At 39.4% G+C, this 14031-nt stretch overlaps 1 protein-coding gene across 1 annotated transcript; it reads right to left on the reverse strand.

Moving 5' to 3' along the window:
• Nucleotides 1–26: 26 nt before the first annotated feature.
• iffo1b (intermediate filament family orphan 1b) lies at nucleotides 27–13861 on the reverse strand. The gene is made up of 9 exons (XM_027006654.2): nucleotides 12537–13861; nucleotides 10691–10751; nucleotides 8226–8321; nucleotides 7590–7730; nucleotides 6995–7176; nucleotides 6239–6359; nucleotides 4201–4290; nucleotides 3871–4001; nucleotides 27–3717 (listed from the first exon to the last, which is right to left on the reverse strand). The coding sequence occupies exons 1-9, from the start codon at nucleotides 13529–13531 to the stop codon at nucleotides 3633–3635; spliced, it is 1902 nt and encodes a 633-aa protein (XP_026862455.2). The 5' UTR covers nucleotides 13532–13861; the 3' UTR covers nucleotides 27–3632.
• Between the last annotated feature and the right edge of the window lie 170 nt (nucleotides 13862–14031).

The raw sequence follows: 14031 nt of genomic DNA on the forward strand, positions 1-14031 counted from the left end.
CAAAAAAAAAACTCCGCTAACTAAAGTCAGTTTGTTCAGCATTATCATTTATTTTTCAAGTGATTTTTAAGCTCCAGTCTTTAGTGCTCATTAAAGCAGACTATATTTCTGGCTTGCCTTGAGTACACTTTAATGAGTCCAGCCACCCTGCCAAAAGATTTCTGCCAAAGCAATCCTATGGGATTCCCATAACACTGAGTGCATTCCTCCATCATCTGCCTTCCCTGTAAACTGATAAAAGTTCTTCGTACTTAGGATCAGGGAAGGAAGATAGTTACAGAATAACCCGTGGTTTTTCTCGTTTTAGACTTTACAGATCACTGCACACCATGGCATAGATGCTGAATATCCATACATACGAGTACGCTGTAGGTCTTTCATCTAGATATAATCTGATGGGCCCATGGTGTAGGTGATCATATTTACACTGATTTTTTGGGGCAATAATTTTGCTACATGTATGTCAGCATGAGAGGAGAAACTTCTGACAGGGACAGAGGACTCACTTGCAAAGCCATTGACTATATACTAAAATTCCTTACCAATTTCCCCTGGTTTACAATATCATAGCAGTAATACAGTTTGGATAGACATTCTTTTTTCTCCTTGCTTTTTACTGTCTTCTCTTTTTTTATTATTGTTTGTTTTTTTTTCTCTTTACGTACACTTGGTGAACTCTTCTCCAGGAATTTACTTACTGCATGTGGTTGCTACTAATTTGAGGTATTTTTTAGCCTGAATTGCATTCTAAAAAAGGAAAAAAAAAATATCTCAAGCTGGCATAAATACTGTACTACCAGTTAGTACACTTACACCATGCAGACTGAAGATTCTGAAGATTCGACAGAGTATTTTTGATTTATTTTTGATTAAATTATTTTGATTACTTTCCATTCATATTTCAACAGACAAGTAAATTCCTGGTCAAAATAAGTGCTCACATAATATAGCAAATTAGAATACACGACTAAAACATGCATACACACGCGCGCGCACACGCGCACACGCACACACACGCACGACATTTAAAAATAATAAACGGAAGAATCAGAGATAAATGAATCAAAGAAATGGGGGGAGTTTTCAACCAATAAGAGAGTCCTACTTGATATTTTTTCTGATAACCTACACAAACATGAGCTATAAAGGAAATCATTACTCAAACCCAGACATATTTCTTCACTAAAGCCAAATGTAACATAAGAATTGTGGCCAAATGAAGTAGGAATGCCTTTGGAGAGAGTACTGACTGAACATGATAAACAGAAACAGACAAGGGGACAGAATCTGAACATGGACAAAAAAGGTTTTGAAATCAAAGCAAATCTGATTATACTTTAAATATGATCTAATGTACATTACATTAAGAGCCATTCTCACTTTTCTTTTTGCAAAATACCCATACAGCTTGCATACAGTTATTACACCATTTTACTCTTTGCCTTTTTAAAATATTTACAAGCAATCAGCACCATGTTTGACAGCATCTAGTCCTGACTGTCCCTGCAACTGAAAGCCTGCTCCCTGAAAGCTCGGCTCACGTTTGGCACTATAGAAGTTTCTATTATTTTTTACAGATACATTCAGAAACACAGCAGTGCATGTGCTGTCTCTCCTCGCTGATGCCTTTGTGTGTCTTCGGTTTCATACATTTGCAGTTCTCGTGTGGATGCACCTACTGTTCATCTACGGCTCATCATCCTGTGGCCCACAGCTAAACGTGGCACAGTGACAGTGAGAGCGGAAGGTTATTTACAGCAGACTTCCTTATTTCAGACGGAAAGTTTGACCAACTCTGTGACAGACTAATTCAGTTACTGCAGTCAGCATGATGATCTCAGTGTCAGCGCACTGAGCCGGCATGTAATGCTTAAAAGCCCAGGCTGAGTGGCTCAAACATAGCTGACCACCAGCGTCTTCCATAATGGTAAGATTCCAAGTCACACTCCTACATTGTAGTAAGCTATACTACAACATCTGCAAGCGCCTCAAACAAAGTCAGTGCAGCAAGTCAGTGGTTTTGAGAGGTCACATCTACATTTCCTACTGTGGCAGAATATCAGACATCTTACCAAAGAGTAAACACACACACACACACACACACACACACACACACACACACACACACACACACACACACCCACACATACATACAGTGTAGGAGTTCATTTTCTTTGCCACTACAGAAAACGTCATCTTAGTAATAGGCAACATATATACAGCAGTAGAGCCTAATCTAGGATCTTGTAGCCCTCTTTCAAATTGTATATTTGCTCTGCCAGCTAAATTCAGGAGGGGAGACAACATAATAGCAAGGAAAAATTTTAATTTTTTACACTGTGCTGAAACCAGTTTTACCACAACAGGTATTACAACTTAATATTACAACTTGCACTGGTAGGACTGGTTCAACATCAGTATAAAAGGGCACCATTTACCCAAATGCATGAAGATTTAGATTACTGTGTTTCACGAATGACATAAAATGAGCACTTATGTAGTATAACGCATGTTGCTGGTTTTGAAAATGCTAGTTTTGATATTACCATGCAAGTGCACTTCTTCATTGCTAATTTAAAGCCTTTCCACACAAACTTGCACAAACCTTAACTGCAGATGCATTAAATGCAAAGCCATATACATAATCTTGAATTTGTTTCACTGATCAAAATGAGACTCTTGAGAGGACAAATAGCTGTGGACCTGCCCTTTTATGCAGAGCAGGAGACGAAGTGAACAACATAAAAGGCTGAGTTAGTAAATATTTAAATTTACGAATTTAAACAATGACCACACAAATATACAGCGATATCATTCAGGATTATACTGCAGTCCACCATATATTGGACTATACACAAAGACACACCTAGACACAATGTTTTCATGAATGTTTGACCTTTAACTTGTTTTTCAAATCACTGATGAGCTAACTCATAGACCAGTGGTGGCTAGATCCTTAAATTGCCTGAGCCACAACAGCACACAAAGATTTTGTGCCTCTGATATGCATCAGTTCTGGATCCTGTAGGAACCACTAAGTCAAAATACCCAGTGTTTTGACTGTATTGCCCATTTTATGAATGAAAAAAAAAACGAGTATTCTGAGTACAGGTGAGGCCACTGCTCACCAGCAGAGAGAGCAAAACAACCCACAGACACATCTTGTACCATTTCGGTTGCAGCCCTATTTCTCACAAACATATAAATAAAGAATAAAAATGTCATATAATGGCAGGAATTATTTAACCTTAAATAAAATGGTTCACATTTAAAAGTTAAATAAACATTGAAAGTTTGCACATGACAGGGTGGTGAATGAAAACTGTGGAAAGTATCAGGTATCTCAGCAGATCACAATTTAAATCAATCCTAATTACCTCCACAAGAGGGTAGTCACTGTCTCAGTCCCTTAATGGAAAATCTATTCCAGTGTCCCATGCAAGGTAATATTTATTTGAATTTCCCCCCCATGATAGTTTGAAAAGTATTTAGTGGCATGAGAGGTCCAGACTGTGTCCCTCTTTGTAAGTTTAGAAGTGTTGCACCAAACGCTTTATACTAAATATGGCTTAGGATTGACAGTGAGATGAGAGGAGGTCAACAAACGAGTTTCCTTCTTTCTTCACTTCTTACTATCTTCCTCCAGCCCCAGTGTTCTCTTGTTCTGTCTCATCACTGACTTCAAGGCCTCCACCAGGGCCAGGAGATTCATATTTACTGTGGGCCAAATCAAAATCAAGAAGAAGAAGAAAATTATCATATAATAAAAACAAGATAAAATATGTAGCGACAGTCTGTCTGTGGATAAATGGGTTTATGATGTGGGTGTGTGTGTGGCGGGGGGTGTTGCACGCGCGTGTGTGTGTTCACCTCTCTCCACTCTGGGTGATGAGTCTCCTACATGTCTCCATCTGAACATCCAGTCCTCTCTTCATACTGCACATCTCCATGTACTCATGCAGGTGCCTGTTCATGTCAGACTTTGCTGTGGCTAGTTCAAGCTACATATAGAGAGGCTGGGTGAGTGCATGCAGCATTTATTACAACAAAATGTGCATGTACATTATAGTCTGTTTAACATAGCATAACATAGCATAGCATAACAGGGCATAAAATGGCATAACATGTATTATTCTGAGGACAATGAGCTCAAACAGACCCACACACAGGAATGGCAGATTTTTCTTTTCCACCCCTTACCTCAATCTGGTCAATGGTCTCCTGATACTCTTTCTCCCTGGACTTAAACAGGCATTCCGTGTCTTTAATCACCTTCTCAAGACACTCCTCCTATAGGTAGGTAGTGGGGGGTGGAGGGAGAGAGAAAGGATGAAGCAAATGCCCCAGACATACCATCTCCGTTAGGGGGTTATACACACAAATTGTTGGCAGCAGATAATGATTAAGCATAATTTTATTTTTATGGCTCCAGGGGGGTCCTTCAAATAGTGAGCAGCAGCGAGAGAGAGCCCGCCCCCCTCTAATCCTGTCATCTATCTTGGAATAATCAGAACACCATGACTGGCACCATTCCATTCACAGACTACACTAACCAGATGTTGGGGGATATTGTCTGACAATCACACAAAGAACACAAATTTTCAAGAGTGATTATGTAAATCACCCCACCTTCTTTTGCATACAAGTGTTTGAAATATCCACCATTATACTCAAACAAAATTCAATATATGCAAATTGATATTCAATACCTATACCAGTTGGAGTTGGTACCATTACATTCCAAGAGAAGACTTAAAAAAAAAAAAAGACTTCATCTTACATATGCAAAATAGGGTTGTTTTTCTGTAACATCCTGTACCTGGTGGAGAGATGATGCGCCTTACACAGAGGTCTCCAAAAGCTTACCCAGAATCTTTTGCAGAAGCCTGCAGAGGCCTCTACAGAGGCCCCTGCTCTGTACACAGGTAATTTATAAGGATACAGAATCTTTATAATCCTTTGCTTTATGTCATTAATATTTCTAATCAAATGTTTAAATCTCTTTTCCTGTAAACATTCCTTTTGCTGCAAGCATGCCATAATGCATCCACATAATATGTCCTCTTTATCTTTCACTCCTTTTTTTGTCTTTCTCTTTCTCTGTGTGCATGTGTGAGAGGGACTCATGACTCAACCTTTGATAAACAGCCCTCTTCTATTCTCCTCTCAAAGACCCGTTTCATCTAGCTCCATGCAATGAGCTCGAGCCTATTAATATGAAATACAAAGCAACACTAGAACAAGAAGCAATAGTGACTCTTTCATAAACACTTGCAAAAGACTTTCTTATACTCAGTCCCTTGGCAGGTGGGAATAAAAATGGTGCCTTCATTTGGGTCTTGTTTGGTGTTACTAAATTTGCTCTTCATCTTCTTTTTGAGAGGCATTATCTAATTTAGTGGAGCTAGACACCCTTCCCACAAACAGCTAGCCAAAGTGTTCCCTAGAGCAGCTAATTTTGCTGTGCCATTAACTATCTGCCAAATGTCTGCCATCAACTATCATTTATACAGTTTACAAGAAAGGATATCATATATTCTGTCACCATACCTTTAATATGATGTTTTTAAAAACACAGAGGATTGGTGTCTGACAATAAAGTGCCCAGCCTCTTTATGGTGCCACAATCAAGAGAAATGAGATAGCAGGCTCAGACATCAGCAACCAACCCTCAAACCAACCCAACTCACCTTAAACTCAACCCAAACCCTACTCCTAACCCTCAACCTAATCCTAACCCCAACCTTAATCTCAACCCAAAACCTAAACTTGGACACCCCAAATAAAGTGAAAAACAACAGAATTCAATAGCTTATAAGCAAATCTTATTTAAACAGTCAGTTAAAAGTCTTGATTAATCTACTGAATGCATTCAGATACTACTACATCATTGACATATTACTGAGTCTGTTGAGTGTTTATGGAACCTAAAAAGGAACACTCAAAGTGTTTCCAAAGTGACAGTAAAAGAAAACGACGTATAGATTTAGTGCAGTAAGATTAACTAAACTATATGGAAACAACCAACATCCTGAAATTATTAGAGCCTGTGTGGTATTCATTTAAGACAGAGGTAACAAGGCACTTACTTCAATACAGTAAGTATCTGAAAATTCTTATAGATAGGGGAGATGATACTGGGTGAAATGCTAGTGATGGGAATTATATATGAAACAGTCTTCTGCTTGTATTTTGTCCGTCACTAAGTAGCCACCTGATTGCACATAACCAGTCTTACCTCACTGTGGCTAACTTCTGAGGTCAGAGGGCATCCTGGAAAATCCTCCCAAAGCAGCAGAGTCTCCTCAGTCTCCTCCCATGCCAAAGAATCACAGTCATCCTCAAACTCACATTCTCGCCTGGAACATGTATGCAAACACCCACACGCGCACACACGCGCACACACACACACACACACACACGCGCACACACACACAAAGACCAACATGGATGGGCATATTAAGTATTTGCACAGCGCTCTTAAGTTGATGAACCTAAGTTTGAATTCCTTGCTTTGGTGCTAGTCCAAGAGACAACACAACTAGCTGTGCTCTAATTGGTTGGGAGGAATTCTCTCTTTTCTTGTGCATTAGAGCCATGCTAGCCATTGATCAGCCATTGTGAAGAAACATATGCAGACCTCGGCCTTTAGTGCACTGAGCTTTTAAATAGTGAGTGGAAACTGGCAACACCCAACTCGCTGGGTAAGAAATGTTAAAAATGATACTGCATTTACAGAAATACAAAAATCCAAGGTCTTTATGTCATGATGAGGTCTTTATGTCATGACGAGCAACTAAAGCTCATTAAGTTATATACGTTATAGACATTTTCTCAAAGTTGCATTTTAAATTATTTTAGAATAAAAGATAAAATGATCCCTATTGTCTAACACCAGCCATCTGAGAATGCAGACAGTTACAATTCCTTGTACTCTTGGGCAAAGGATGGTATACGTCAGTGCAAAAAGGATATGGCATACAAAACAACTTACAGTTGATTCAGCATCCTTTGCATCTCTTCATTTATCTGATTAGAAGAGGTGGTCCCTGAATCTTCCACTTTTGCTCCACCTCCATCGCTTTCTGAGGTGCTGGTTGGATCATCTGTCTCACTGCTGGCCTGGGCTGCCTGTTTCCGTGGGCGGCAGCTGATGGAAGACTGTGGGCTGGGTACCTGAAATAGAGAGAACAAAAACATTAACTGCACATTAAAAATACAAAATTTTAAATGTTTCCAATGCCACCAAATTAAATGTTTTGAACATTCAGAGAATAAAGATGATACAGAGATAGAGAAACAATATTGACATTGATCTGGCAAATAAATTTGGTGCACATGACATCTAGGAAAGAAACCTCAGCAGAAACCTGTTTCAGTATTGTGGCAAGGGAAGAGATAGACATTGACAGTGCAGAAAACCTCCCTCAAGTGCTTTTCAGAATGAGTCAATCCATATAAATAAGAAAGATATGAAAAATCTCATTAACATAAAAATGAACATCTGTACTCCAGGAGGGTGTGTGTGTGTGTATGTGTGTGTGTGTGTGTGTGTGTGTGTGTGTGTGTGTGCACGCATGTGTACACACCTGGAACATCTTGATGGAGTCCTCACAGTTCCTCTGCTGTGCCAGGTCACACAGACGAGCTGTGATGTCAATGCGTCTGCAGATATCCATATCTACCTTCATTGCCTTCTCCTGGATCTTGCTGTCCAAGTCAGACAGATTCTGTGTTTATGTTTTTTTGTGTGTTTGTAATGTTCATTTAAGAAAGAGGAAACAAGGCAGTTACTTAACTATAGCAACAATTTAATATGCTTTTATATTCTTTGCTATGCTAATGTTCTGTTCCAACAAATAGATAAAGTAATATTTCTAAGCAGTACTGCTGATAATAAAAGCTAAATTTTCACTATAAAATACATTTTTTTACTATACCTAGCTGTACTATACTTTTGCCATCATGCAAGCTACTACCCTGTTGGGAGACTTTTGATTAATAGTGACTAAAAGCAGTCACATTTAAATAACCATTTAACAATTAAAATAACGATTTAACCATGACCTGCATAAACACTTAATTGTCTCCTATTTATTTTCTTACATTTAAAAAATTATATATTTAAAAACATTTAACATGTATACATTATTTCAGTGACATTTATTCAAAGTCATTTAAACCAATAAACTGCCACTGAACCATATATTATGATTAACACTCACATTGCTCATTAAACCTTTAAAAAGGACGAGCTCAGCCTTCAGCTGCTGTACCCTCAATGCCAGTTCATCCTGACACACCTCACTCTCCTGCAGGTCCTAAACATGCACAGACACGCACGCACACACCCACACCCTGTCAACAATTTATGAACTTATAAAAATTGAGTAGGATCAATATCATATATATCATATATATATCGTATATATTTAGAGAGAGAGAGTGATTCTATGAATAAGGATGCTTACAAGATAAAGCATTTCAAAATCCTAAAAACTGACATACCTACTGCATTCTCCCGCAGGGATTTCAAGCTAAAATGTCAGACACCCAAGATAAGAAGAAACAGGATATTTTAACTGTACACCACACCTGGCCTTGTGATATGTGCCTTGTCATCACACAGCACACTGGCCAGTTAATAAATAATGCTTAGTTGTATAAATGATATGTTGTTTAACCAATGGTAGATTAAAAGTATAGAGAACATAATTCTAGAATATAACATTTTCAGTAAGGAGTCATTCATGTGATTTTATATGGATTAATCTTAGTTTTCATCTGGAGAAAAGCACTCCTGCATAATTAATCAGGACATTCTCGAACAGTTCAGCAGCCTGCTACAGGTCTCACTCTGTAAAGCACTATTAGACACTTCAGGCATGGCTAACTGGCTGAACTAGGAATTCAGTTTGTTAAACATGGCAGTCTACACCAACTAAAGTAAACTGAGTCCATACAAACTGCAGTGCTTTACCTGAACACTGCTTTAGCAAGTGTTCCTATGTTAGACAGCAGAGCTGCAGAACTACGATCAATATGACTTTACATGTCAGTCACAATAAGTTATAATAAGCTGTTTTAAATGTATGTGAACCAACTCACCACAACTGTCCTCAGTGTGATAACTAGCTGATGTTATTTTTCCACAAGCTTTCCATGAGTGTAGATCATTACTCATTATTTTTTGTGACTCATTTCATTGTAGAGCCTAATAATTGGATTTTTCTGCAACTTGACTCTTCTTCATTATTCACAGAGATTTGCTGTAATTATTCCTTGAATGTGTGGACTGACTTGACTTGTATGTTGCCATGTCACATTACTAGAGATATGACTCAAGACTAGAAAATAGAATGTGCATGCATATGTGAAGACTATGTGTGACTTGCTCCCACCTCAGAAAGAAGCATAAACAGCTCAATAGTGAGACAGTTAATGAGTTCAATCAGGGCTATTAGACAGTGGTAAAGCCCTGAAGGACAATGAAGGACATTAGTGAAGCCCTGCAGAAAACAACTGGCTCTCAGTTCATTTCACGCTGTAGAACTATTATGCACACTCCTCTTTAACTGAATTGATCTAATGTAATGCGGCTGTTACACAGTCAATGCAAACACACTCTGGAAGCTCATCAGGTTTGGTTAAAACCATTGTCCAGAGAGAGGAGCACCTAAATTTAAGGTCAAGAATAATCTGAGAGGAAAATGGCAGAAAATGGTGACACAATGGTGTGAATGGTGGAGTATATGAATGTTGTGAAGTGACTACTGCCATACTCAAGAGTGCACAAGAAACCACAGTGAAAATGCATATCAGGAAGTTTCTCATGCACCGCAACAGATGAACCACAAAGAATGCTCAGGAAACAGAATACCATGCTTTACTACAGCTATGAAGAAACATAACTGATTTAAATAAACCATTTTTAACTAATGTGCTAAACTGTTTTTCAAAAAGAGATAACCTGATTTTTTTTATATAGTCTTCTTCTTTTATGGTCTCATCTTGAGTTATGATGCAGGGTAAGCTGACTTTAAACAAAAGGTTCATTCTGAACAACTTGTGCATTTATATTCTAATCAGTCTTTGGTGTTCAATGACATGTAAGAATAATGACTTTTTTTGTTTTAAACTTCCATCAGCATGTATGTTTAATGTCACCTCAGAGAAAGGTTTCCTGCACTACCCACAATGTCATCTCACCCTCTAATTCATCTGAACAGTGTTGAGCAGCTGCATTGCATGTATCTTTTATTGTCTCCACTACTTATGGGTGAGCTTTCTGGTGAAGTTGATCATCACTGAACAATAACGAGTCAAGAAAGAAGCGCTTACTCTCTTGTTTTCAGGAGCAGACAACAAAACTAAAGTGGTTGTATGTGTGCTTGAGATTTTTTTTCTTTAAAATAGGTTTTCTCCTATTAAAAACCACTGTAGGTGTGTCATCAATATCCCCCTGTGGTATAACAGTGGTCTACAATGGTTAACTTCTTATGGGAATAACAGAAATACAGCATCAAATATCACATTAGTACCAGAAAGCAAACATTTCAATATGAATCATAAGAAAATTGTGGAGAAAGCGAAAAAAAAAAACCATGAGTTACTAGAGTAACAGGATGGGGAGATGAAGGAGAGAGGGCAAGCGGCTCACTGCTTAATACAAGACCTCATATTTTCTTACCTCCTGTAGGTCTGTAACCTTCTGTTGGAGTTCCACTCTCATTGTATATTCTTCCTCCCACCTTAAAAAAAATAATGAAAAAGTTATCAACCTCACACTCAACTACAATGTAACAATACAAAAGAACCAGTGTTTCAGTGGGCTATTAACACTTTTTTCAGACTAATACTGCCAACCATATAGGTTTTACATCAGCGTCTTTGATTGTGTATATACTATATATGCGCATGCACGTGTGTTTTGTGAATGAGCCATCAATGATTTTTAAAAGCCTGCACACTTCAAAAGCCATGTTACTGCATTCAGAGTACTAGTGCGCAGTAGACTAGAACAGAACAAGCTATCTGCCACACTCACTGCATATGCTCTTACGTAAGAGCTCCTCTAAATGCAATGCTCTGCAGTATTCCCTAGGCTTATTAAAACCTGCTCACTGGACTACAAGGTTAGACAAACAGCAAACATTACAGCCAACTTCAAGATGCCAACACACAATTAATGAGGACTGATGGATGGGACAGGTAATGGTAATGATGACTGCATGCACTGTCAGTGCTAGTCGGTAAACTGCAATGCAGATACAAGGAGAGGTTGCGGGAGAGGAGAGGGAGGAGTCTAAAGAGGGAGGAAGGAGGAGGGAGGGAATAGAGAAACTGGTTAGGATAACATGAATACATTAATAAATACAGGGTGACCTAGCAAGAGAAAGGCTGGGAGCTAAAACAAAACAGGTGCACAGGACTGCAAATACATGAGCTATAATTACTTTGCAGCTATGCCTTCGCATTGGACAAACTACTCTGAGTCAGAGCACAAATATGGTGGGCTACATGACTCTGCAGCTCTAAATAACTGTGACTGCAGAAAGAATGAGGCTATTTGGCTGCAACTTTTGGACAGGCCAGGACAAACCACTGCAGTTTTCCTGAGGGGATAAGCTACAAGAAGCTTTCACCAGGAGCAGTCAAATTGGTTCCTTTTGCCTGGACAAATCCCAGTCTGAACATGCAAGATGATGTCACTACATAGGCCAGTTTTTCACAAGGATCCAAAAGGGTGTGCTGCTGTGAGCTGTGCAAGGTGGCTCATGTGTAATGTTTTAAGTCTCTTAAGAGTGAGATGATGTAAATCTCACTTTCTGCCTAAACATCCTTTTGCCCTACTTCAATACCAGTAGTCTTAGTGGTTATAGCACTGTAATGCGTATAGAAGGGCTTCTATGATTTTTCATTCATTAACCACAATGTGGCTTCAGTTCACACATAATACATAAGTGCTAACTGCTGCATTTACACATATCTAAAGTAAACTGAGGCTTGGATTAACTGCCCTGGTGTGTGTAGAAGTTCTCTTATTGCAATGAATTCTGCTGGAGCACAAATGATAACTATGAAATATGAACAAGCATTTTCGAAAAAAGGTCACAAGACACATGTTCTGTCCTTGTGTGACCTTTTGCATTGACCTAGTGCTTAAACCAATTATTTACACACATGAAAGTGACAGATGGCAAGAGTATAGTGCCAACTTGGGAAAAAACTAAACACGCTCCTGCCTCAGTACCAGGAGCATGGACAGCGCTTCGGAACCAGTGTAAGAATGCTGAACTCAGCTTCTTTTCACTGATCTCAGACTTTTGGGTGTTTAGCAATGCATAAAGCAGCTGGACATCGTAAACTCCAGTAAAAAAGGCTTCCACTTGATGCAAAAATAAAACCGCTAACCTCTTCTTTTTGTGTCTATTAGCACTTGACAACTTGACTGACAGACACAGGCATAGTATATATAAAACCTAATATTAGAACATCAGTAATAAATTCATACATACGAATGACGTGTTATTCACCTGCGTTTGTATTCATCCCTCTCCCTCTTTACTTTGGCCAGGACGTTGTAAAGTGCTCTGATTTCGGGGGTGATGGTATCTATCTGCACACCGACTCCGTCTGGGTGTACCCACGAAACTCCGGGGCTGGTCACCCGAGTCTCTGAGCCCGTACCCCACTTACGGGTGTGGTTGAAGGACCAAATAGTGCCAGGAAGAAATCGAGGAGGCGGATTCGGGGACATTCTCGTGCTAACACAATTCAAATTCGGAGCATTATTAGAATTATTGGTGTTGGCAGCGGCCGGTTCGGTAGGCGTACACAAAATGCCCGAATTATTATCGGAAGCGCCAAAGGTCAGAATCTTATCGTCAGATTTATTAGACTCGAGTCTGAGCAGAGTTGTGAGGGGAGGTGTGAACAAAGTGGTGGGTCTCTTCGCGGAATTATTGGTGTTTTGAAAAGGCAAAGATGAGGGTCGGATGGAAAAGGGCCCAACAAATCCGGTCTGTACCCCAGTTTCTCTGGTCTGTCCCCGTCTCCCATCCGTACTGCATCCGCTTGAGTTACTTTCCAAAGCCTGCTGCAGTTGTTTCTCAAGTATCTTATTTCTTCGCTCCAGTTCATGTACTTTGGCCAAAAAGCATCGGAAGCGTAGATTTAGAGTCTTCAGGACGCTGATGTTAGACCCCAGATCATTCCGTAAGGCCATAGCCGCGGGGGGAAGTGGCACAGCCCGGTGAAGTATAGTATTAAGAGGCTGATAGGATTGTGAAGATGCTGGAGGTTCCGCACCCGCAACAGCGATAGCGTTAGGGCCTAAGCCAGGGTGTTCACCGAGAAAAAAGGTTGAATCTGGAGCTCCGAAAACGGCCTCGGGGAGAAAACCGGAGGGGGAGTCCGGATAGCTGGGTACTTCTTGGCTCTGTTGTAAATGCTGATCAGTAGATAAGCTCTCCCCCAGCAACGGATTCATGCTACGGTACGGAAAATTGAAGCGCTGCAAATCTGGCATGAACACGGGTTATGCTTGACTCAATAGCCTACGTTTTAATTTGATAAAGTAGTACTTGTATAGCGTTACCTGAGCTACTATTTGAAGTCCAAGCGCTAACCTAGGTTATTTGACTGGCAAATTAATTGCTAATTTGTGCTGACAAGGAAAAGGTTTCTTGTCGCATCGTTTAGAATATTTAACAATATTACCACAGAGAAGTGGTAAGCGATATCCTTCATGAGTGGGTATACGCCCAAAATAAAAAAGACTGTAATAAATAAATAAATAGAATTAAATCAAAATGTCATAGTTCCAAATGTGCGTCTTGCGGCTTTCTAGCAACAAAAAACACTTGCACGCGTTACTGCAGAGATTTAGAGACCAGACTACCGTAATAGACAACGTAGACAGGAAAATAATTTCGATTTCATGATTAATTTCAGTCATTTATTTTCCCATCCATGACATGACTTCTTTCAAATTCAAATGATTATTAAGAAGTTATACCGAACATGATT

The sequence above is a fragment of the Electrophorus electricus genome, chromosome 10, assembly GCF_013358815.1.
Source record: "Electrophorus electricus isolate fEleEle1 chromosome 10, fEleEle1.pri, whole genome shotgun sequence".
NCBI classification, from domain to species: Eukaryota; Metazoa; Chordata; class Actinopteri; order Gymnotiformes; family Gymnotidae; genus Electrophorus; species Electrophorus electricus.

Excerpts from the sequence above, each read along its gene's own strand:
- iffo1b (XM_027006654.2), bottom strand. The coding sequence starts at position 13,531 with ATGCCAGATTTGCAGCGCTTCAATTTTCCGTACCGTAGCATGAATCCG. Across the intron at positions 7,177-7,589 it reads ACTCCATCAAGATGTTCCAG|GTACCCAGCCCACAGTCTTC; the intron begins GTGTGTACACAT and ends TCTCTATTTCAG. Across the intron at positions 4,291-6,238 it reads CAGAAGTTAGCCACAGTGAG|GAGGAGTGTCTTGAGAAGGT; the intron begins GTAAGACTGGTT and ends ACCTACCTATAG.